The sequence below is a fragment of the Psittacula echo genome (assembly GCF_963264785.1).
Source record: "Psittacula echo genome assembly, chromosome: 3".
In the NCBI taxonomy this organism is placed as follows: domain Eukaryota; kingdom Metazoa; phylum Chordata; class Aves; order Psittaciformes; family Psittacidae; genus Psittacula; species Psittacula echo.
The window spans coordinates 83127682-83153169 of record NC_137736.1 but is presented as its reverse complement, the minus strand read 5'-3'; the positions used below and the strand labels follow the sequence as shown (position 1 = coordinate 83153169).

General features: G+C 37.4%; 1 protein-coding gene across 18 annotated transcripts in view; it reads right to left on the bottom strand.

The window, feature by feature from the left end:
* Nucleotides 1-25488, bottom strand: part of MYCBP2 (MYC binding protein 2) — a 191338-nt gene that overhangs the window by 143541 nt on the left and 22309 nt on the right. For all 18 annotated transcript variants that reach the window (XM_080612121.1, XM_080612132.1, XM_080612134.1 and 15 more), the window contains exons 2-7: nucleotides 18004-18079; nucleotides 8919-9134; nucleotides 4498-4651; nucleotides 2953-3149; nucleotides 2492-2734; nucleotides 2151-2222 (exon numbers count right to left, since the gene is read on the bottom strand). In XM_080612121.1, coding sequence (XP_080468247.1) covers nucleotides 2151-2222; nucleotides 2492-2734; nucleotides 2953-3149; nucleotides 4498-4651; nucleotides 8919-9134; nucleotides 18004-18079 — 958 coding nt within the window. The remainder of the gene's footprint in view (nucleotides 1-2150; nucleotides 2223-2491; nucleotides 2735-2952; nucleotides 3150-4497; nucleotides 4652-8918; nucleotides 9135-18003; nucleotides 18080-25488) is intronic.

Here is a 25488-nt window from a genome sequence, read left to right as displayed (position 1 = left end):
CATTTCCCCAAAATTACCTATTCTGGTCAGCAGTCCGTGTCAGGAAGCATCCCCTCTCTGTTCATCTGTGCATATATTTGTAAGGTTTTATTCAGTCACCAGTTTAGAAGGCTTCTCAGTATAAAGATTTGCCTACCTGAAACTCACATTTGAGGTTTATTGTTTATACCCATAATTTTGAGTGCATGTTTTTAAAAAAATACAGCCAAGTGAGGTTTTCTTAGCTTAAACAAGATGGTGTGCATAACGTGCACAGAGACGTAAGAGAGGCAATATGGCAACTTTGCTCTCCTATCTTTTTTGATGCTACAATGCTTGCGGACCCTTCAAATATTTTGAGGGAGCAGGTCAGGAACACATTTGGGGAATTTACACTTAGAAAGCACTTCTGCTATAAAAGTAGCTACAGAAGCAGACTACTTAAGGGCTCTTATAAGCATACTCATTTCAAGGTGACTGAGGCCAAGAAAAAAATAGCATTCACCTGAAGGAGAGTTGCAGAGGCCAATATGAAAAATGACTAAGTAATGATCCTGACAACAGCAGTGTCATAGCAGTAGATACAACAATGGCTTGCACTTGCTTTAAGCACAACTGACCTCTGGTGGGGCTTTCACACATGTAAGAATGGATGCATTTCACAGGGAGGTCATTAAGGCTTAACCTCAGAATATCTTCATCTGTCAAACCTAATTATGATCATCAACAGAAAAATCCAACCAACCCTTTTACTTCCATCTAAACTATTTGAAGTTTCCTGAATAAATCAATCTCTGTGAAATCTGAAAAATCAAACCCACACAAACTAGGAAAAACAAGTAAAGAGCATTAAAATAGACAAGAAAAAGTTTCGGTCTAAAATAACTGATACGATGAAGTTAGAAAAATCACTTGAATTTGAGATGACTTAACCAAGCACCTGAAGTGAAATGAGACTGAAGGCACATGTTAACCTCTTTTATGAACACATACTTAGCAGCAAATGCAATTTACACATCTTCCTATAAATACAGCCCCTGAGTGACATTCTTCCAACTAACAGCGTCTTTGGGTACAGTCACTGTGACTGCATATACCTGTACAAGCACTCAGAGAATATCAAATACATTTATAGCTATGTACAAAATGTCCAAATGTGTAACTCTATATAGTGAAACTGTATGGATCCAATTATTTTCCAAATTGATAAAATGGGCTCTTGAATGAATGCATCTGCACACTTGTATTGTGCCAGTATTCCTTTTGGTGACCTGTTTTGATACTAAACAAAACCCAATTTTGTGTGTGTATGCATATATATGAGACAACTGCATAACAGAATACATATTTGTACTGAACAATTTAACTTCAAAAACATGGCAAGGAGTGCACTTAATTTCACAATGGGACAATGAGGTCACTCATAAAAATTACGTAGCAGTTACAAGATAAAGTAAATTCATTATTTTCTGAAATTTAATCTGTGTTTTGTTGTGGGGGTTGTTTTTGTTTCTTTTGGGGTTTGTTGTGGTGTTTTTTGAGAGTGAGAAAGAGAACACATACAGTGGTAATAACAGGATTCTAAACACCCCACAATTTTTATAATGAATGGCAAAGGTATAAAAAAAGGTGGTTGATATTCCAGAAACTAACTCTAAGAAAACAAAATATCCAAATATAGTTAACTCTGCAGTGGTAACATGAACAATTATCTCTACTTACGGCTTACGCACCCTCAATCCTCCCCCAACCAAAATAGTACTTCTTATTTTACTGCAAATGTTTCAAAGTCAATTTATTTTCATAAATAGATATTTCAAGTATTTTTACACTATTTTTTTGCAAAAGCATATTTTTCCATCCATTAACTTCTTCAAGAAGCATACATCAACTGACTGTACAAATCATAAATTTACATGTTAAACCATCATATTGTGAGAAAGCCTAGAGTGACAACACCAGTGAAACTTTTCATTACATGTTTCTATATGTCAGCCCCATTGGATGTTCCTCAGCTTCCACAATTTAAAAGTCAGTACCAAAAACCTGGTTTTTACAACTGAAGTCAAAACAACAATACAATATCCACGTAAGTTTACTCTAAGCCAAGGTCTACTTAAATTAATCATGAGGGATGGGGGGTGAGGTGCATGTTTTAAGTATTCACCTACCTGAGCATAGCCTAACCAAGACTTTTTTTCCTTTCTATTTTTGATGCGGGATGTAGAATTGTATATATGGCCCTGGAAAGCAAACAAATCCAATCATTTAATAAATACCAGAGTGACAATTTTAAAAATAATCATTTACTGTCTAACAATGTCTTGAGCCATATTGACAAGCAAAAATTTTAAGAAAATACTGTAAAATTCTCATATAAATAATCAGAAAAATTTAGACAAACTGCAGAAGAACTGATCATTAGTAACCTCGAAGATTCTCAATGGAAAGAGGACATCATAAAAGTTATTATTTTAACTGCCATTCATCAGGCAAGAAGAAATCACATTACCCTCACTGTCCCGCTATATCCAGAACCGATTTTGTAAAGTCCATCTTTACACAAGAGATAGAGGAAAAAGCCATCACTCTGAAGTAGGCACTGGTCATCATCATCTACAGAGATTTCTTTCAATGGCCATTTGTGCATCAAGGCTGCCTTCTTTATCCCATTACTGAACCAGTCCTGGATTTGGATTTTGCCCACCAGAACTGCCTGTACACTCCGTTGAAGAGAGTTTAAAATGGTTGGCACCTAAATGGTAAAATAAAGAGTAAAAAAACACAACTGTTTTTCAAATGTTGCATTTTCTGTTCTATCTCTAACTCAAGAAAGACAAAGAAAAACCTACTCTTATTGCAAAACTAGCGAGGGTAAAAAGATTAACTGAATTTACACAATAGATCTTCTCAGAACTCATGTACGCATCATTTACATAAACCCCCAAATACAGAGAAGTTTTATTGCAAGACCTGAATAGTTTGACAAGCATGGCTGCCATTATTGGTGAGGATAGCAGAGATTGCTTGCAACGTCCTTCCTGTCTCTCCCCATGCAGCTACCAAACTGAAGAGGCAAGCACAGGAAAGTGCTGTCAAGGACTGTCCTGTACTGTCATTCATTCCTGTGCTACGGACAGTTATCTCCAGAAGAAGCTGGAACAGGGATTCTGCAGATAAAACACAGTAATTACACAGACAAGTCACAAAATCACACAAAGCAATTTGCCAGTCAATGTGAAATTAAAACTTACAAAAAATACATCTTTCCTCAGCCATAAGTTTAGCCCTAGAAAAGAAAGCATCTCATTTAAATAGGCCTAAAACATTCTGAACTTTTCATTCTTTTTCCACCAGAATATGTTGAGTCTTGATTATCACAACAGTCAAAGAAGAAAATCAAAGTCCTTCTATTACAGTGGAACACATTAACAAGAAATGGGCCAGAGTTATTTTACCTGCCTATTCAGTCTACCTCATCACTAACATGATGTGTAGGTCTTTATGACCATGATCCATTTGAAGCACATCTCATTTCTCAGAAACAAGCATTTCAAATCAAAGCTTGAAAATTATTCTGATCCTTTGCCTCTTTTCAAGCACTGTGTAGTGACTGAACATCTGTAACAATCAAGGTGTGAACTGAAATCCACTTCAATTTTTTTGATTGTATACATAAATAATCACTAAAGCAGCAATCAAAATAAAGCCTTCTTTGTAGCTTTTTTAATACTCTGCATCAATACAAAATAAAAGCCTTCTGGAGCAAACTACTATCATGTTTGGAAATGGAATACTGTTGAGCCATAATACAGGAAAACATACATAAAAACTCTGAGATGTATTTTATTTTTTATTTTACTTTTAAAAAAAAGATGCTACAGCCTAGCCTTCCTCGCAATTCTATAAACCAGTAAAAACTATGAGTTAACAAAAGATAATTAGATTTTAACTTAGACGACATAATTATACACTCAGAGCTGTCAGAAGTTCAACTTTTATTTTCAGTATCATTAAAAACAAAATTAATTTTCAGAGAAGCTTTTGGATGACCAGAGGAAACAAAAGCAAGAATTCTGACACTTTTCTTAATAGCTTTATATAAATTGCAACATTAAATAGCTAAGCTACACATTACAACAGCAGATGGTAAGTTCACTGTAGAACTACCTTCTTTCCAATAAGACCAAGTATTTTATACCTTCAGTAAGACAAATGAATTTTTAAGGTTGTACGGTTTACTATGTTTCACTGAAATGTTGCATTACACAGCAACAAAATACTTCATATATATACACACACATACTCCTTTACATCCCAAGATTACTATTCTATAAAAAATTAATGCTGAGAAAGTACTGGTTACACCATAAAGAGTTTACACTCCAGAATAAAGTCAGTCAGTTGAGAACAAGCACATTACTATCTCACAAAAATACCTGCAAGAAACCATTTTATTCTGTCCAACACAGTAACAGATACGTATTAATACAAATACAGTAATAGATGAGACATTACCTAGGACTTCAGGAGGTTCTGACTGCAGGCCTTCTGGTTGCTGGCCCTGAAGCACATTAAGTAGGGCTTGTAGGCTCCTGAGACACAAAGATGGATGAGAAAATCTCGTCTCCTTTATCAGTTCAAAAACTTCACATAATCCAACTTCAATGATCTAAGGAAGAAAAGATATTTCAGAGTAACTGTTAGTATTTTTGCATCTTCACCAATAAGGGTATATCCCAAGGTTCACAGAACAAGATAGTTATTTGAATAACAAAAATGTAATACAGAATACAAAGGCATTAAATACAAAATACAAAAGAATTAAAATCAAGAACCCACCTACACAACTGTACTAGCAAATACTAGAAGCAATGTCATTATATGAAATCGCTTATCTAAGCAGAGTAATAGTTCCCTGAAAAACTTACTTTTTTTTTTTTTATAATGTAAGACAAACTGCCTCTGAGGCCTTCTAATTTCTATGCAGTTTGCACTTTGACAGACCTTTTTCCTTGCTCATTAATGAGAACCAGCAAGCTAGAATTGGCTTGCAGCCTGAATTCCCAAATTCAGTAATGATGCATTTGACAGCTGATACTGGCAGAACCAGTACTTGCCTCTTCAAAGCCTCCGAGATTATTTTTTGTCACAAAAATGAGGATTAATTGCTCGTCACTGGAACTCCATATGTACTTAGACATGCATTATGCCAACAGATACAACATCTGTAAAAGCACTGTTACAGCCACTCCTGATTTTCGCTTTTAGAATTCCTGAATATTCTGAGATTACAATTATTCTTCTCTCCACTGAATGTTTCCTTTCACTTCCTTTTCAAAGTATGTAGCAATGATGAAGGTGAAAGAAGGTGGTTAACTAATTACAAATAAGCAACCTGTCCTGGGTCCAGGAGCAGCAGTCATTTTTCTCCTTCTTTAGTAACTGGTGCAGTGCTGTGGTTTTGACTTTCAGCCTGCGAACAGTGCTGATAACACCAATGTTTATAGTTGTTGCTAAGTAATGTTTACTCTGACCAAGGACTTTCTGAGTCTTATGCTCTGTCAGGGAGGAGGGGAAGCTGGGAGGAAGCAAAGACAGGGCACCTGACCCAAACTAGCCAAAGAGGTATTCCATACCACAGCATGTCATGCCCACTATATAAACTGGGGGCAGTTACCCTGAACGGCTAGATCACTGCTTGGGTCGGGCTGGGTATCGGTCAGCAGGTGGTGAGAGGTTGTATTCTCTTCCCTTGTTATTTTCGTTATCATTATTATTATTGGTGGTAGCAGCAGTGGTTTGTGTCATACCTTAGTTATTGGACTGTTCTTATCTCAACCCATGGGAGTTGCATTCTTTCGATTCTCCTCCCCATCCCTCTGGGAGTGGGGGGAGGAAGAAGGGGAAGAGTGAGCTGTGTGGTTCTGAGTTACCGTCTGGGTTTAAACCGTGACACAACTGTATCTTCAAAACTTCACCATGTGTTTCTGTCAGGACCAGAGCCCCAGTGCTTAGAGTGTTTAATGTAGGTTCACCCCTGACTAAAATCTAAGGAAAAAAAAAGACTGAAACATGAAAATAAGTTAATGGAACTGCCACTCATGCCTAAAACAAATATATTCTGACGGGCAATAGTAAGTTCTACTGGATGCCTCATAAATGTCCTTTCTGTCATTCAATTTATTTTTATTCCTGTCTTCCTCAACTTATTGTACCACCTGTTTGATTTTTGGAGGAAGAATAGAAACATAATTAAATCAAGTCTTCAGAGTGCAACTGCAATTTTCTTGAAAATTGCACCTTTCATTTCATATCTTCAGTGCAGTGGAAGAAAGCACATGCATAGAATCTACAGGGGTAAAAATATCAACAAAATAACACCATGGATGGTTTTTCCAGGATCCAAAACTCAGTTATCATCTTTTTAGTTTCTTTTTATAAAAGCAAGCAGTGATAGGACAAGGGGGAATGGCTTTGAACTGAAAGAGGATAGATATAGACCAGATACTTGGAAGCAATCCTTCACTATGATGGTGGTGAGCCACTGGAACAGGTTGCCCAAAGAAGCTGTGGCTGCCCCATCCCTGGAAGTGTTCAAGGCCAATCTGGACAGGGATTTAAGCAACCTGGTCTAACGGAAGGTGTCCCTGCCCATGGCAGGGGGCTTGGAACTAGGTGATCCTTAACGTCCCTTCCAACCCAAACCCTTCTATGCTGATCTTGTAGGCTAAAGAATAAAATGCACTGTAGTATATAAAATGCACTGTAGTAGGCTAAAGAATAAAATGCAACTGAGTATTTTATTGTATTCTTCCCAATCTTCAGACTGAAAACCTCATCTAGCAGCTGACAAGAGGCAGCTGGAGAAAGCAGAGAATCTAACAAACAGAAAAGATAATTTTAAAAACTTCTACTACAGTAGGAATTAACAATGGATAGTTCTGCTGGGATTTTGCCTGATCTGCACAGGCTTTGGGTTGTTTGGGGTTGGTTTTTTTTTCAGTATCTGAGATCGACAGACTGGGTAGGCTTCTTAAAACAGGTCTTTTAACCTTTATATACATATATATGCATATTTTATATATAGACACACATATATATAATGTTTCAACTCCTCCAAACTGTGCACCGAAGGAAAGAACAAGAAAACTTCTTTTCAAGACATCTTAAGCTTATTCTCACTGCTTTCTGACAGGTCTGAGCGAAAACAAGTATTGCTGCAGCCATAGTCTCTGTGTCACAACATGCCAGCTCTTACTGATGCTCTCCATGCAGCCATCCTCCCATTCCCTTTGCAATATCTTTGAGACTTCAGATCAAAAGTGTAAACCCACCTCACAAAAGGTACACAAAATTCTAGCCTGGACAAAGACATTTTGAGATAAAAGAAAGGCTCCTACCTAGAGTTTTCCTACCATTTTTTCTAAGCCACCATCTTTTTAAACCTGTACTACTTTTCCGGTTTATCCTTCTGATAAGCTCTATGACACCTTTAAACAGTATCAGTGTTCTAGTTTCCACTTGCAAGTGTTCTGTCCATACCCCTGATAAATCTCATCCTTCTTGGAACCTCTTTCATTTCAAAATCTCTTTAAGACTCCATTGAATTCTTTATGAATGCTAATAGCTACATTGCCTTTTACTTATATTTCAAATGACACATCTACAATCACTTGCTAATTCACTTAACACAATCCACAAAGAGTCAAATGCAGTTCATAAACAAAGGGAATGGCTCTAAACTGCAAGGGGAGAGACAGGAAGGTGAGATACTGGCACAGGTTGCCCAGAGAAGCTGTGGCTGCCCCATCCATGGAAGTGTTCAAGGCCAGGCTGGATAGGGCTTTGAGTAACCTCGTCCAGTGGAAGGTGTCCCTGCCCATGGCAGGGAGGGTTGGAACCAGGTGATCCTTAAGGTCCCTTCCAACCCAAACCAGTCTATTTACTCTGTGACTTATCAACCATGAAATTTCAGTTACCAAATTGCAGTTACATAACTTCATTTTATTCCTTTTCAATTCTGCACCATTATATTTGGGTGCCAACTCTGCCCTTCAGATAATGCTGCCTAACACAAACACCTATAAAATTCTAATTTTCTAAGCAACTAGAACATTCTACATAATCACTGCTGCAAGAACCTTTTTAATTAGTGTTTGGTTCAGAGCAAAGAAAAAGTTAATATGAACGTGCTTTTTAGACTCAGAACAACAAAAGGAAGCAGGATTCATAGCATCAATAAGCTAGCAATAATCAAAACTAGATGCACAGAAGTTACATAGTACAAAACCAGTGAATCAGCAAATTAAGAAAAAGAAAAAAAATCAGTAACTCCTATATAAATTATAAGCACAGAAGTAGTGAACAGTAAAAAACCTACCCTGTTCAACTGTAATGTCCAAATTCTTAATGTGCATTACTATAGTGCCAAAAGGCACTGGAGCCAAAACAGGGGATGATCAAAAAACTAAGGTAGTAAGAATAATAGGCAATTACTGCAATTACACATATACCTGGCAAACCATCTTAGAAAACACTCCATCAGTTGAATTCCAATAGCAGAAAGATTTATTCTTTTATAGGGTAAAGCAAAAGAAAGCAGCCTTTATCACTACAGGTAGTAGTCTCTCACAGATAAGAGCTGCCTTATTTACATTTTTTGTAGACCTCTAAAGGCTGTCAGTTATTTTCAACCACCAGTACAGGAGTACATGCTTAATGTCTACCTGGCATTTAACTGACTTAAAATTAATTACTGGGATATACAGATCTTCCTAATTCAACAAATCAGACGATTCTGGACTAGACTGACTACAAATAAACTATAGCTATTCTCTGAGCAGCTGGCTTGTAATGCTGTTCTTTATTCCCCACAAAGAACATACCAACACTAGATGAAATGCATGGCACGCTTTAAACTATATCCAGTTACTTGCCTTTGGGAGTTTAATAGGTGGCTCTTTGGATTCCTCTTCTTCGTCACTGTCCGAATCCCCACTCTGTACACTGTTCTTTGAAGCCAGAGATACAGATGCTTCCTTTTTTTGCCACTCCAACACACAATGGCGGACATTGCAGTAAACATTAAAAGCTGAAGGGTTGCTGTGTAATTTGATATCTGGTATGGTTATGGTACTCTCTAGGTTTTCAGTCTGAAAAACAAGATTAGTTTTAAGTTTATTAGAAGTTTCATGCTTTGCTAAATGTAGTAATCTCAACAGTCTGAAATATTGGCCAACCAAATGATTCTCAAGTTGGAGACTAAACTTTCCTGTTGAAGTACCAATTACATTTCAGGGAAGAAAGAAAGCAGGAAGATGAAGATCTTTCACTATATCCCATCTGGCTTTAGTCTCTGCCTCTCATAACTTGAGGACACTGGGATGGAAAATGAAAGCAGCTCAGGCTGTGGAATGGTCCAAACCTCTGCCACAGTAAAAAGCCTATTCTCTTCTTAACAGGGTCAGTTGTCAGGGTTTTTTTAATTATTGCTGGATTTTAAAAGCATTATTCTACTTGTTCATTGTAATCCCTTATTAAATAATAATAAAATATAAGCTAAATGTAGATTAGAAATTAAAAATACCATTACCTGTTTTGTCATTAAATGAAAACAAGTTCAAAAACTCCCCTGGCAGGGTAATAATTTTGTTACTAATAAATACCTAGTGGACAAACTACTGAATACGAAAATGTACCAAGGCCTATGGCGTAAGAGGACACCATTCTGTTTTTACAAGCCCCAAGCTGCAAAGTAAGAGTTGGGAAATTGTTCTGAGAAACTACCACTACGCATACCCTTACCCTACCACTACCCTGCCCCTCCTGCCCTTGGTATCTACCAGTGGTACACTACTGTCAGCCACTGCCAAGACAAAGAGCCTCCATGAAGCTGTCATGAGACTTGGAAAACTATTAAGAAAAAAAAAAAAAATTCTAAAAACATCTTGTAAATTCTGACCTCTACTCTTCCTTTCTGCTACAGTAAGATGGGATGAGAAACGACAGACTTAAAAACCAACAACCAAAATGCCACAACAACAAAAAATCCCCAGGCAGGGTTATACTTTCTTCTCCACTGTGCATTACCAAATACTAGGCTGGTTCGAACACAGGCTCTGAAAAACTGGACTTCAGGCATATAGAGGAAGCAATTCCCTGTAATACCTCCATGTAGACAGAAGGCATAGAAACTACCTAAGGAGAGAAGGCCTAGGTTAAATGTGAAGGACCAAATTGTTTCAACATGCAAGGAAAAATTTGGCGGGTGAAGGACAAATTTGCCTCAACATGCAAGGAAAAATTTGGAGATACATTAGGACAGACTGAGTCAAGGTCATGACTACCATCACAAGGCTATTTTGGTTTGTTTCTTGTATTCTTGGGGGGCAGTGAGGGTGGAGGCTTTTCGTCTTTTCATTTAACAGGTACTGTGAATGACAACCTTCATTTGGCAGGAAAGTACGCAACAAACTGTATTACAGTGATTTGGAACTGATCAGAGTGGAAACACACATCTGTGAGAACAGTGATAGGAAAGAGGACTTTAATACAAAACAAGAGAAAAGAAGTTTGAGAACCATGAAGTGGATAATGTTTTAATGGGGTGGTTTATTCTGCAATACAGTAGTCACAACTTTGTATATCAAAACACAGCAATAGTTCACAATACATTTTTATCTGTGGTTATTATTACTAAATAACACTGGCTTCTAAGTTAGATCATTTAACACTATATTTTACAAAACTTAAAAAAAAAAATCAAAATAGCTTCAAAATATTTCGGTTTACACATTTCATTTTACTTTTGACTATATTATTATTCTCACTGTACTGGTACACATTTGCCTATCTTTCCTTTCCATTATTACTACAAAATTATTGCAAGCTAAGACATCAAGAAGCAATGATTACTCTATACCCTATTTTATACAACACAGACAATGTGTTAATTTTTTACCTGTGTCAGTGTTAGCAGTAAGCACAAAACAATAAAGATGGAGTGGGGGGAGGAGGGGAGAAAAAAAGCAAGCCGGAAAAGGTTCCCTACAAAACTTATTGGAAGTGTGGGGGCTTTCTCGCTTCTTTTTTAGTGCAACATAACTTCAGTCATTAGGGCTTGAAAGACCACATAAGTTTGGTCCTTGTTAAGCATGAGTGTCTTTGAGATAATAAAGATGATGTTAAAACCCCACAAGAACTCAAACCTCACACTATTCCAGTATCAAAATGCATCAGAATAGATTTGGACTGATACCAATGATAATGAGCTACTACATACTTTAAAATATGTTTGGCACCAGAAAACTGAACAGCTGTAACATATGACTCCTCTGTATGTCAAATATCCATACACATACTCCAAGAGTTTTTTGCAGCTGCTGCTAAAGCAAACACACAAGGTAAGCTTTCACCTTTAAAACTAACATAGCTGAACTCAGGCAGGTTAAAAAAAAAAGAAAATTTAGTAAGTTTCCTATGCATTTCCTAGTTTACTGACAGTTACAGGAAGACAAAAGTACCTAAAATCTCTGAAATATCTCTGTCTGAAGTTCACTTATCTAATTAGTATCAGATATTGCAAATATAAAATCTGTGAAGAGTTTCCATTCAGGTTTTCTTGTCAGGAGTTCAGCTTAGTCTTTGTTCCAGAACAGCCTCAGTTCTGTAGCTCACATAGCCTCTTTTGAAATAGGTTGGCCAAGTTAACCAGCACAGATAATTTTAGACATGACAGTGCTAGACAAAATATCAATGTATGTTTTCTTGCCTATTAATAAAAAGCTGACTAATTTTCAGAAATTAACCCTTCCTTATTCTTACTACAACTATTAAAAAGTCCCTTACCTAAAGTGTTAGCTTTTAAATAGTCAGCACTTTAACAACCTATCTTTCTGTGTTCAGTGTCTCAGTCTTTTACGACAGGGCAAACTACAGTTCTATACAGTAATCTCCTACCCAGACTTCAACAGCATAATATTCTCCAGAACCCAAAACACCCTGCTCTATCTGAACAGTGTAGCACTAGAATATATGACTCACTAGTTTAATTCCTAGCTGTGATGTTAACCCACTGTCTACATTTCTTATTTCATACCTCTATTTTCTCTTCACAATACCATATATGAGATCGGTAAATTCTTTGAAACTAGAAGTATATTATACTTCATTCTGCTATACACTCAACAAATACAGTAGCAATCCTAACACGGGTACTTAAGAATTTTGTCAGTTTAAAAGGACTGGCCTTACGACTGCATGAAATAAATCGCTTTTTGAACAGTAAGCTGAACAATAAGGGTTGTAAGAACAGGTTAAAACTTAAGGATAATTATGACTTTCACCATTTACCATCTTTCAATTGAGGAGAAAATAAAAACTCAACTGAATTAGAATTAAATGTATAAGCATACAGATGCTTGGGATGCCTAAACACAAAAAAGAAAGGTGCTGAATGACAAGACAGTTTCTGGTTGGAGAGTAGGAACAGAACTTCCAAGCATTACTTATTCTCTCTCCCCTCACAGACTTCACTATACGGTAAACACCACTGACAATTTATTAATGATGGATTTGCTCAAGTCTCTAAGGAGCTTAAACTATAATATCTATAGTTTCCAGATCTCCAAAATAAAGATCTGTTCAAAAGTGGAGGTATATAAGCAGGTTGTATTAACATCACTTTTTTAATTTCCTTTACAAAAGGCAGAGATGGAGCTGATTAAAACAAAAAAAGAAACAGAAAATGTTTCTGCTCCTCTAATGCAAATACTCATTCAGTGAGCACTTTCCATTTTTTATTTTCTTCAACAATGGCAGTGGAAAGTATGAATAACAGATATCAGAATTTTTTTCCATATGAGGCAAGTTTTTTCCTTTAGATTACAACAGATTCCTAACCTCACTCAGGTCAGATGCACTGATGAGATCAAGTTAGGAAACTGGGACTTAAGTTCATCTCATCATAGAATAGATCCCTATGAAAATCTAACCACTAACTGTACCTACAGAACCCCATTTAATAATTCTTACATCAAACTAATAAAGTCTATTTTAAGTTACAACAATTCTCATAATGATACTGCAATTCATGTTGGCGCAAAGTACTTCCACATTGCCAAGGAAAATGGTAGAAGATTAAGACAAAATGTTAATCAACTTCTAAAAACTCACTGAAGCAGTTTATTCATTTTGCCCATATCTAGGATTATTAATAACCCGATCAACTGCTCTTGAGCTATGAGATTTATTATTTCAAAAACTCCACCCTATAGCTTGTTTCCTGGTATTAAGGGTATTAAGATTCACAGAAGTATGAAATAGCTTTACATGACACTGTGCATACAGTGAAAAGCTACAATCATATTTTCTGTGCCTCCAAATGGCCTTTTCTTAATGGCTGTTGGGATTCCGCAATCCAAAGCACTTACAAGTATAAAAATGACTAGAAGCCCAGCTTCTAGGATGTCTTAGTGAAGACCAGATGATAGGCTCTACCTTTTTGTTCTCCCAAAGCATTTGGATTCTCAAAATACGAAATTGCTACCACTTTCCAAAAAAAAAAAAGGAGCATCAAGACTGGAAAACAGAACGATGCTTTTTGATTTAGTGACTTTCATATGAGCTGTAAGAAAGTGGGACATTCTGAAATCTTTATCTTTTTTGTTTCACTTGGTACCATCGTGAACTGAAAATGCAACACCTTTAATCTAGATACATGATGAAACATACATCATAGAACTTAACAGATATCCAGTATTTATCACATCTTCTGTCTCAAGTGCTGCAAAACTTTATTTGTGCTAGACAAAACATTTTAAATTAATTTTGATGGAAAGAAAGAGCAATTTTTAAACACAATGTTATTCTCACAAAACGTACAGTATTAGGCTTCAAAAAAGATTCTGAAACCATACAAGGTGAGGTAACAGTGATGAAAGGTCATTTTGATGGTCAGAAGGACTAAGGCATCTCTTTCAGATGAGCAGATAGAGGATTTGTGAAGCCAAGAAACCTAATTAATTCACTCAAAAAAGTTTTCTGTATTTTAGGTAGACAAAAGAGAAGCAGATTATGTTCTCCAAACATTTAAGAAAAAATTAGAAAAAGTCTTTCTCTTGAAGTTTTAGGGGAAGTTAAAGAAAGAACAATTCAATCCTGAGCTACTGAATAATGAAATCTAAATACAGGCCTGAGAAATTGCAATGCCAATGTACGTAAAGAATCATGAACATAGCTCTAATATATGAAGGTAAAATTTTATTTCTTGTGTGCTACCTTTTCTCTAAAAGTAACACAGAAGCCTCTTATATAAAAGAGGCTCTTATCTAAAAGGTAAGAGGCTATTTTACAAAGAAAGAATGAAGTGCAGATGCCCATACTCTGATGTGTGACTTGTTCTTATGTAGTCCCTGCTGAATGGAAGGATGCATTATGCAGGAGAGGTTAAATGGCACAGATTTGGTTCATATAATAGAGCAACCAGACTCACAAGTACCCTTCTCATTTAGCCATTTGTAATGTTCCTGTACACTCAAGAAGAGGGGAAAAAGAAACCCTCTGGTCTTCTCTTACACTTGTCTTGCATGTAAACAGTTTTCCCAAAAGATTACATCCATACATAGCTTATTTTCTGACCAATTTATTTCCTTCCTCTTGAACCAGATGACTGCAAAAACCGTTTATTCTCAGATGGGACAGAAATAAACTATAATCTAGAAAAGGAAAGTTAATCTGTTGTTGAAGATAGATAGGTTATAATAACGATCTAACCTGTGCATAACAGAGCACAGAACCTCACCAAATTTTTCTTTGGGCAGTTCAAACATCTCTTGGAAAGGAATGCCCTCTTGAGGTTTAAACACCAAATAATACAAAAACCACTGAAAACACTACCAAATTATTTGCGTAGCTATGAGTGTTTTTCATGAGGCAAATATTTATCCCAGTTGATTTACCTTATGCATCTAACCATTAGCTTAAATTTGTTCGCTACATGAACTGCCCTTTCCAAAGGTTTTATTCCTTCCATTTGTACAAAGCCAAAGAAGTCATAGTTTAAAACTTTTGCCTAAACAGGTGGAAGCTGATCAGTGGAAGTACATTTCCTGTCTCTGGTGGATTCTAGTTCTTCAGTCTTCTTCAAATAAAATTATGAGAACAAAAGATAGTGAACTCTGGCTTTCTGTCCAGTCTCTCAGCTAAATGCCCTAAGCAACACCTTTATGAGTTAACAGGAAAGTGGGAAAACTCCAAGGAGTAAAAAGGGAGGAGGGTCAGGGAGCAGCAATATTCATAGGGTTGAGGTAAGTTACACAGCCTACAATTTTCTACTGATAACTGTTGCCAAAAAAAAGGAAGTGGGGGGGGAGGTGGGTTGGGGAGGGAAGAGGGGCCAGGGGCAGGAGTCCAAGGTGCTACACCCGCATCTAATAATCACATACTTGTTTCTGTGTCAAAGTCACTCTTATTCAGCACTGCATTTTGAAGCCAAAACACACTGCGCTCACATGGAAAACTTTTATACCTTTATTAAAAAAATAAGGTAATAAACCATAAAACCAAAACTTAACAATAGTTCAAATACAACGATCATAACATGACCACAGCTTAGAAAGACACTAATGCACTAACTATTGGGCTGCATTAAACACCAATTAAAGCTTTATACTTAAGATATTGTAACATTTAATGCTTAAATGGCAGAAATAATTTTCTTCCAGTTGCTCAACAATGACTTTTTATCTTTTTCTTAACGTTCTCTCTTCTTCAATTACTCAATTCTCATATTCATTAAATGCAGGGTAAAATAACAAATTTTTGGGTTCCTTTGGCTTATTCTTAATTTAAGGCCTTCCCAGCCTCTACCAAGCCTATTCAGAGAAAGATCCCATCTCTGTTCAGACTGAAAGACCCTGATTATTAAAAACCTAAACTAATGCACACAAGATCTCTTGCTCAGAATGTCCAGTAGTGATGGGCTTTTCAATAAACCCTATCATAAAGCTTCAAATGGAAACGTGTATTTGCCTGACAATACACAAATCTGCTTTCAGACATTCCATTGTAAAAACTATCATTGTGATTATTCTGCACTGGCAAGCATGGGGATGCATTGAAAAGCATGGTGGGGAGCCACTGAAACAAACCAATCAACAACAAAAAAAACCCAATAAAACAACCAAAACAAACAAAAAACCCCAAAACACCTCACTTCGTCAGTAAACAAAGTTTGATAAAGACAGCCTCACACCTTTAGGTTATCTTTCCCTTTTCAGCTATGTTCTCCATGCAATACACAATTTTCTGCTATCATGCCGGAATAACCTGGAGTACCTTCCTCTACCTCAGTGACTCAAAAGACCAATAACCTGCTGGTCAACTCTGGCTTGCCTTAAAGGCTGTCTAGAATACAGGCATCACTAAAAGACATGCAAAAACCCATTATGCCTTTCAAAGACAGATAAATCTCACTTAAGACTTCAAGTAGAAGCCATTTTAAATCCAAGAAAAATCTTGTAAACAACCCTCCATAGGCATGAAGTGCAGAGATGATCAGTTAGTGCCAAATCTGTAATTACTGACCCTTAGGTCTTTAGGATGCTCATATTGTCTTTGGCCATTCAGAAGGGATCCTACCAATCCATTTATGCAATGTAAATAAAACCCAGAAGCACATTTGACTGCCAAGCTTGCAAAAAACAGAAGTTCTAGATTTAGCTTCTACCTGGCAGTTGAACTAGGGCACCACTATCCAGAAAGACAAGGTTCCCTTTATATAGTAACAATGATGAAAGATGAAGAGTTATTTTAGAAGCACAAGTTTCTGACAGTAGATAGAACACACAAAGACTAACTACTTTCTGCAAAATTTCTTCAAATTTCTAACTTGGTTTTCTGTGTTGACAGTGGGTCTGATAACCTCATGACAGGAACAGGGCTAAAACCGTTCGTATCATAGCAACTGAAGAAAGGGCTGGAAAATTCAGTTTGGACCAGAAATATTTCACTGTACAGTACTGAAAACAGAAAGTGAAGATAAGACCCTTTTATACCATAGTCTGGAGCTGCACTACTTGAGATAAGCAGAACAATCTGGTAAGTATCCAAAAAGGCAATACCAAGTGAAGAGATACAGAACTTACTTCACCCTCCCAAAATCATCTGTCTTAAGATAGAGGAACTACATGAGGTGTGGCAAACAGGGATAACATGGCCAGTCTGATCTACAGTCTATTTGTATTATAAGAGCATTCAACTGACTACCACGTTTTTACCGGATATTTCAGTGGTTCTTCAGAACTATTCCAGAAATGAGCTACTTTACTGACTACATTGGGAACCTAGGAAGAAGCCTCTGTGTCTGCAGTAGGCCTTCATGAAAATCCCCCCAAGACTCCAGCTTAAACAGAGAAATAACAGCTTTGTAATACAGAAAGAATGCAGTAGAGCAGTATTTTAAAACACTGCTGCTTCTGCCTAGATTTCTTGTCTGCAACAAGTAAACATTTCAATGAGGTCCCCTGTTTCTGCTACCATGCATTTAAAGGGATGGGGGCAGAAGTTACACAGGCAGAAAATATTAAAAGAAACAAAAAAGTATCATCTATTCCATTATGGAGGAATTCTCAGAGGTAACTCTGGCTTCTTAGACACTAAATGCCCTCTTTTGCCTTTAGGTGATGTGGACAGAACTCTTTGCAGCATAGTCTCTAACTGTTGGCTAGACACGCATCTCTTAAAACTTAACTGTAAGACCAACATGTTTAGCTCTATTTACACTTTAGAACTGGAGAACATATAACGCTCTTCATATTATTTCATGATGAACATTAGTAGCAAGCACAGTTGAATAAGGTTAACATTACAATCATGTAGAATACAGTAAACATACAAACAATACTGGCCTACTATTATCTTTTCTAAACAAATTGCTAGTTACACTTTTTTTCTCGTATTTCTCTCAGTTGAAATTATTTTCATTTTTGAGTCAGAACTTTGTCCAGTTAGTTGCAGACTCACCTTGTTGCGTGTTTTGACTTTCAATTTAGTCTTCTGTTTCCTTTTCAATTTTTTCTTGCTAAAAAGTTTCTTACTTCTGAAAAAGAGAAGAAAAGCCATGACAACAAAAGAATTAAACTCCCTTCCATGCCCCACGGTAAACAGCAGCAACAGCAGAGGAAAAAAAATCCTAAAGGATATAAATCCTTTAGAGGAAAAGAAGTCCTCTAAGATATCTTCTCCTAAGCAAAGGAAACCAACACAGGCAGAATTTCAGAATATAAAGTACATAAAATTATGGTTTCCTAATGCTTCACTGCTTTAAGGGCCTTTAGTCTCATCAATTTAAGCAGAATATATGCTAGGACAGACAAAAAAAAACAAACTGTATTTTATACTGTTTTACTCTACTGTTTCTATGGGAAGTCCATTAGTGCCACATCAACGCTAGAAACAAGAATTATTGATGATCCTCAGTAAGATAACCTGTTCTGTTACTACAGAACACAAGTGTTTTGTGAATGCTTTACCAGATAAAGCTTCAAGCCCTCCAAGACAAAAAAGGAAGCTTTAAAAATGTATTATTTGGCAGAAAATTCAGCTGGTGGAAGAAACTGCAATTTCTGACACAGATTTTTAAATTTTTATCTGGACTTTTCCCACCCTCAGTTTACAGACTTTTCATTTCCATTTCTTTATGTTACAGCTCTAGCTAACACAAGCTCTTCTAATCCTCTTCTGCCCACATCTCATTCCTGTCACATTCTCTTTCCTCCATTTTACTACTAAGTTAAAAAAATTATAACACACACACACACACCCCCAAAGACACCACATACACACAATTATTTTGTCACCATCACTGAGATTACTCCAAGATGAACACTTTTTAACCTACTCTACATTTCTCTGGTCTGTACAGGTTACAAACCTTCTGCAAAGAGAAAGCAGATGTTATCTGCGCAGCATACAACTCATCCTCTACAGGACTTTAAGCAACAGCTACTAACACATTCTTCTGTGCCACTTAAAACATTACTCAAATAGTTCACAGTTCAGAATAGTTGGGAAAATAAAACTACAGAATCTGAAAGTCACAGGTAGAAAGAAGTTGCACTTTCAGGTAACAAATTTGAAAGAGATTGAGAATCAGGAGAAACTTAGTATTTTATTCAAAAAAACCCTTGGTCTAAATAAAAACTTTGAAAGACTAAAAAAATACTGATTACTAGTCTCTCATGTACAACATTCAGAATGCAAGAGTATATACAAGTCTCATGGTCCAGCAGTCAAAAGTTGGTGACTAAACTCTGACCAATGGCCTGGCAGTCAGAATATGAGCTCAAAGAATATCTGCAGAGTATCCCAAGAAAGCTACCTGCTAGAAATTTCATCGCCTTTCCCATCTTCACCTATTAACAAAGAAATAGTACATTCCTCATCAAGACACTTTCTGAAGAAGCAAATCAGCTGACCACTTTTCATATAAGAACAATTCTGGAGTTATGTGATTCAGCGATGGGGACCCCCCCTTCCCTCCCTCAGGAACACTTCACCCTCCCCAGTAAATTAAAGCTTGTAAGGAGAACCTAGGTAGCCTCCCAAAGTTCCTTCAACAGCACAGTTTCAATATATAACAATATACAACCTATTTAAGGAGGGTTTAATGCAGTTAACTTTATTCTGCTGTCAAACATGAAGAACAGGGCAGTCCTTTCCATTCTGTAGCCATTCATTCTCCTTCTCTGCACCACATAACCTTTTTTCAAAGTCCTGATAAAGTCCTGATTTATTTTTGATTTCTTTTGAACTCTCTCAATCCACACAAGTAAACCACATTGACCAGAACTGAAAAAGGGACTTATTATTTGCTGTCAAGAAGAGGAAGAAGAATTGCCTCGTATGTCTTCAAGGTCACACTTCAAACTGTATTTCAATTATTATTTGGCAGCTTCACAGCAATATGCTATGGCAGACCTATGTAACCCAGACTAACCTGAAAACACTTCCCTGCAAACCTCTAAACTGACCTTTCAATACCCTTCATTTAGTTGTGCCTTTTATGCCTCTAATTATGCCTTTTAAACACAGTACGACTTGCACTTTCCAGAGGCAACTTGATAAGCATTGCGCTTTTTTCTTCCCTTTTTTTTTTTTTTTTATTTTAGGGACACTAAAGTTGCCAGAACATTTCAAATTTAATCCTGCTTGACAAAATCCTTGCAAACTCTCCAAATCCATTATGGTCTGCAAACATTCTAAGCACTTTTTCTTCTTGTAAATATGTCACAAGATCAATCCCTGCATTTTAGCATGGATTTGTATATATGTACACATCTAGAACACCCACCATTTTACAAACTAACCTCATCTGTCATTAATACCTAGACAACACTTTCTCCAATTAGCAAACAAAAGAGATCAGGAATGAGCTTTACTTCCTCCTTCTGATTCCAAGTGGTGGTGCTATGATCATCCATACATCAACCACTAAAGAAGCCAGAAGTATAAACATTTCCTAGTCATTCCTACTATTTCCTAGACAATTTCTAGCAGTCACTATCTTCAGCAGGTCTTAGGCTTGAAGTATTTTTTACATGGGAATAACTTGGGGTATAGGAATGCCACATCGAGAATCCACATTATCTCCCTATTTTTTCTTAAAACAAAACCTCAAGGATACTGAAACCCCAACATTCTTGTTGGGAAGCATACTTTCCCCCTGTATCCAAATGAAATTTTACTAGTTATTAATTAAAAAAATAAAACACCCTCATAAACATTGTGGATATGATTGTCCACACTTCTACTGCTATATACCATCACTCCAAGAAGTTTATATTCAGATAGAAAGGATAAAATGTGGGCAAGTATATTAATGAAAAACAACATTAAGCAGATTATGAGTAATTTCCTGTTGGAAACCACATGGGTTAATTATAAGCCTGACTTTTTTGCTGCCTGAAGATTAACAAGACCTGATATGACTCAGTTGGATTTTTTAGCTAAATTGTTAATTATGTTTTGGGTTAACAACTGTAAATTGCTGTAAGCTGACATTTGTAAAGGTCCTAAAACGCTATGCTGACAATCTGCTTCCAGTGGCAGAAGGCTTTTAGCCTTTAACTCAGCTGTTGATACCATTTAATTCACACAAAACAAACACTGATTATCAGCAAATCTTAGGTAGGATTTCTGCAAAATGTTTCAAGCTATTTAACATTTGAGACTAAGTCAGCAGTTTTCAATTGGACCACAAAGGAAGTGCAAGTCAAATGAGTGCAGAACACGAAGACTCCCTGACAAAAAAATACTTGTGGCAAATAGACCGAAAGACAGAGTTACAACCTTCACAGAAAAATCTGTTGAGAATAAAAGTAAAGGCCTCAAATGTTCAGCTCTGGAGCATAGAACAACCGTCTCAAACCAAAGGGGGAAAAAAGGGGGAAGGATGGGCAACAATCAATTTCTGGACAACTTAAAATAGCTGTTAAATTATATGATTACAACTTCTATTCAGTTTTGTAGCATCTGCCGTTGAAGAGAGTAAAAACATGCTTAATTTATCTGTTTTCAAACCAGAAGCAGCATTAACTAGGACTTGCAATATTTGCTGCATTATTCGGGGGACACTCTTCAGTCATCTCAACATCGTTGCTCTCACTCTGTTCAAAAGAGCTGAGGAAATGCAAATAGAGCCTCAATGTCACAACAGTCCTGAATTGCAATTCATAGGCTTAAATTTGAGGAGGAAGCTTTGCGTGTTGAGTGTGCCCCCCACTCAATGTTACTCAATTACTCAATATGCGTTAACATGTTAACCTTAGGTTAATAGTGTCACACCTGCACAAGCTCTTCTAGGCTGCACGTTACACTAAAGGTGTCACTAATGAGTGGAAAAAAATATTATTCTGTCTCTGCTGCTGAGGTAGAATAAGAATAGCAAAAGCGTTATTCAACTGCTGTCTGACCTAAAACCTTTGTTTCTATCTGAAACATGCCACCAAAGGTCACAGCAGCTAGTACATCATTAGACCCAGTCATTCTATTGTTAATTAAATCCTTGAGTACACTTCTGAAAACAGTAAGTTTAATAAGCCATATGCTAACACATACGAGAATTTTAAAAGCTTCCAACTGACTTTGACTCAGTGTATTTGTCTAAACTTGCTTGCCCTGGTTCAATGGCTAAACATCTTGGGGATGAAGTACACCGTTGACAGGAGAGGTCTATAAAAGTCATGCTGTATCCAGACAAATGACAGATACACTCTGTTATTTTGTTTCCATAGGTGCTTACTCTGCACAGTTAGCTTAAGCATTTGAAGGCTATTGGAAATGCTTTTAATAGGCAGCAACCATTCAATAACACTGAAATGAAAGTCATATTTGTGGTATCAAATAATTCTGTTGTTCCCTCCACCACCAGTTATTGCTGCTAGTGGTCAATTAAGTCGGACAAGTAACAGCAAGCATTTTCTTCTAAACAGTCCGAAGTCCCAAGCTGAAACCATCAAGTATCCAGCAATGGCAAGTTATTATCACTCATGTAGTCACCATCATGTCTCAGGGTCTTTCATCACAGCATTGAGCTCCTTAAAAAGCTTTAAATTTACCAACATACTTTACACAAGGGCAGTAAAATGCAAGTACTGACATGAGGCACTGGTTGAAAAGTAATGAACTCATGCTTTCTCCACAGCTTCCTCACCCATAAGGAATAACAGTGCAAGATCAGCAATACTCATTTTATTGTGCAGCAATCACATAATGACTAAATCACAGATATCAGACTTTGCTGTTTGGTAGCTTTCTTTGTATAGATATATTACTGCCATAGAGGATCTACAAATTACAAAACACATTATCCAGAGGTTGTCACTACATGATAGAATATCATGTTTGCCATAAACGCAGTGGTACTACAGGAAGGCTAACTGGTCCAAAGTAGTTACAACATCAGCTGAAACCATCTTATCTACCTTAAGTTCTGCCCACAAACTGACAGAGGAGTACCTGACTTGCAAAAGTCTATATGCCATTGTGATTTGCTTCTTGAGTAAGCATATTACAACATCTGATTGCCCCCAATTTTTCAGACTTTTCTTTACAATCATCCAATAACACTGAGAAATACTACTACTCCTAAATCACCATTGGAGAACTTAAGTACTACAGACTTATATACAAAAGGGAGGTGGGGAATAAAAGCTGGTTTGACTAACCAAAGCTGCATCAACACAGAATGACCGCCCAGAAAATGTGATGATGTTACTACCCTCTTCTTTTGATCTCTGGAAGGTACATATACTTCATAAGAATACAGCAAACAGCAACTTTCATTTTCCACCATTTAGTTTAACGGTTCTCCCTTACCTTCTCATGTCCAAACTTCACCAGAACTTTCATCACAGCTGTTGCAGAACACAAACTGGATTGTCCCTGTTCTTTTTGTGACACAGAATATGTAACGGCTGATGGCAAGCCAACTGAGAGTTTAAGGGTTAAAATTAGAGAGAAAGCCAGTATTACCAATATTGTTTTGGGTGTCTGCTACACACATTCTGATCAGGGAGAAGTAGATCAGAAACCTCACACTGACAGGGCCTCGTCCTTATGGGGGATGTTAATTGAGCTAACTATCCCAATATCTGCTGGAAAGGAACACAGCAGGGCACAAGCAATGCAGGAGGTTTCTGGAGCACACGGATGGTAATTTCATGACACAGGTGGTCGAGGAGTCAAGGAATGAAGGCACTTTGCTGAACTTGACACAAGCAAGAACCAGTCAGGTGCATGAAAGCTGAGGGCAGTCATGGATGCAATGACAATGCAGGCGAAGTTCAGGAAGCTCAAAGAAGGAAGCAAGGCAAAATGAGGATCACAACCCTAGACTTCAGAAGAACAGACTCTGGCCTGTTCAGCAATCTACTTTGAAGACCCTCATGGGATACAGTCCCCTGGATAGAAAAAAGATGCAGAATAGCTGGCTGATAGTTTCAAGGATCACACTTTCACACATGCAGGAAGTCAAAGGAGACAGGAGGCCTGCATGGATGAACAACAGGCTCCTGACAAAGTTCAAGCATAAAAAGGAAGCATACAAGAGGTGGAAGTGGGGTGAAGGAAGCTCAGGTTAGGGAACATTTAAATAAGTCACAGGACCTGACAGAATGCACCCACAAGTACTGAGGGAGGTGGCCGATGATATTGCAAGGCAACTCTCAGTCTCAGAAGGGTCACAGTGATTAGCATAGGTTCCTGAGAACTGGAAGAAAACAAATGTCACTCCTATCTTCAGGAAGGCCAAGAGGGAAGATCAGGCGATCCAAACACACAAAGGACAGGATAGTGAATAGTCAGCTTGGATTTATGAAGAGGAAATCATGCTTGACCAAACTGGTAGCCTTCTACAATGAGAAGGCTGGCTTAAGGCCTGACTAGAGAGCAGTGGATTTTAACTTTCAGTAAGGCTTTTGATACTGTCAATCACAACACCCCCATACACAAACTGATGAAGTATAAGCTAGATAAATGTGGACTGAAGAGGCCAAACTGCTAAGGTCAAAGGCTTGTGAGTGATGGGACAGAGCACACCTTCAAGACAGTTTGCAGACAGCACAAAACTTTCAGGAGTGGCTGATAAACCAGAAGGTTTTGCTGCCATTCAGAGAGAACTTAACAGATCGATGGAATGGGCCACCGGTAGTGTCATTAAGTTTAACAGGGGATTGCAAAGTCCTGCATCTGGAGAGGAATCACCTCAGGTACCTGTATGCACTGTCAGCCAACTGGCTGGAAAGTAGTTTTAAAGAAAAAAACCTGTAAGTCCTCATGGTAGACATACTGAACATGAGCCAGTAACACTGCCCCTGAAGCGAAGACGGCACATAGTCTTCTGGGCTGCATTAGAAAAACTACTGCCAGCAGGTTGAGGAGTTGGCTCTTACATACTACACAACACTAGCAAGACTACATATGGAGTAACATAATTAGTTTTGGTCTCCCCAGTACTTGAGAGACTCACTTACTGGAGCAAGTCCTGAAGTTCCATTTAAATATAAGAACTGTAAGAGTGGTCAAACACTGGAACAGGTTGCCCTGAGAGGCTATATTCTTCCTTGAATAGATTCATCCTTGAATATATTCTCAATCCAATTTGACAATGTCCAGAGCAACCTGATCTGGTTGATTCTAATTTGAGCAAGAAGGTTGGACTAGACAGTCTCCAGAGATCCCTTCTAATCTCACAAATTCTGTGATTCCTCACTGTTTACACACTAAAGTAAAATTTGACTGCAATAAATGTGCTTGTACATTGTGGAAAGAGTACCTTTTTTTCCTCATTCCAAGTTTAGCATTTTTCCTGGTGTCATGCCATGTTTCTGATTATGCTTCCAAGTAGAGACATACTGAGCTTTTCATCTGTTCACCATCTGGATCAGCAAACATACAGCAAATTCAGGCATAAGAGCAGACTTCTATGGGAATTAGTCAGCACAATCA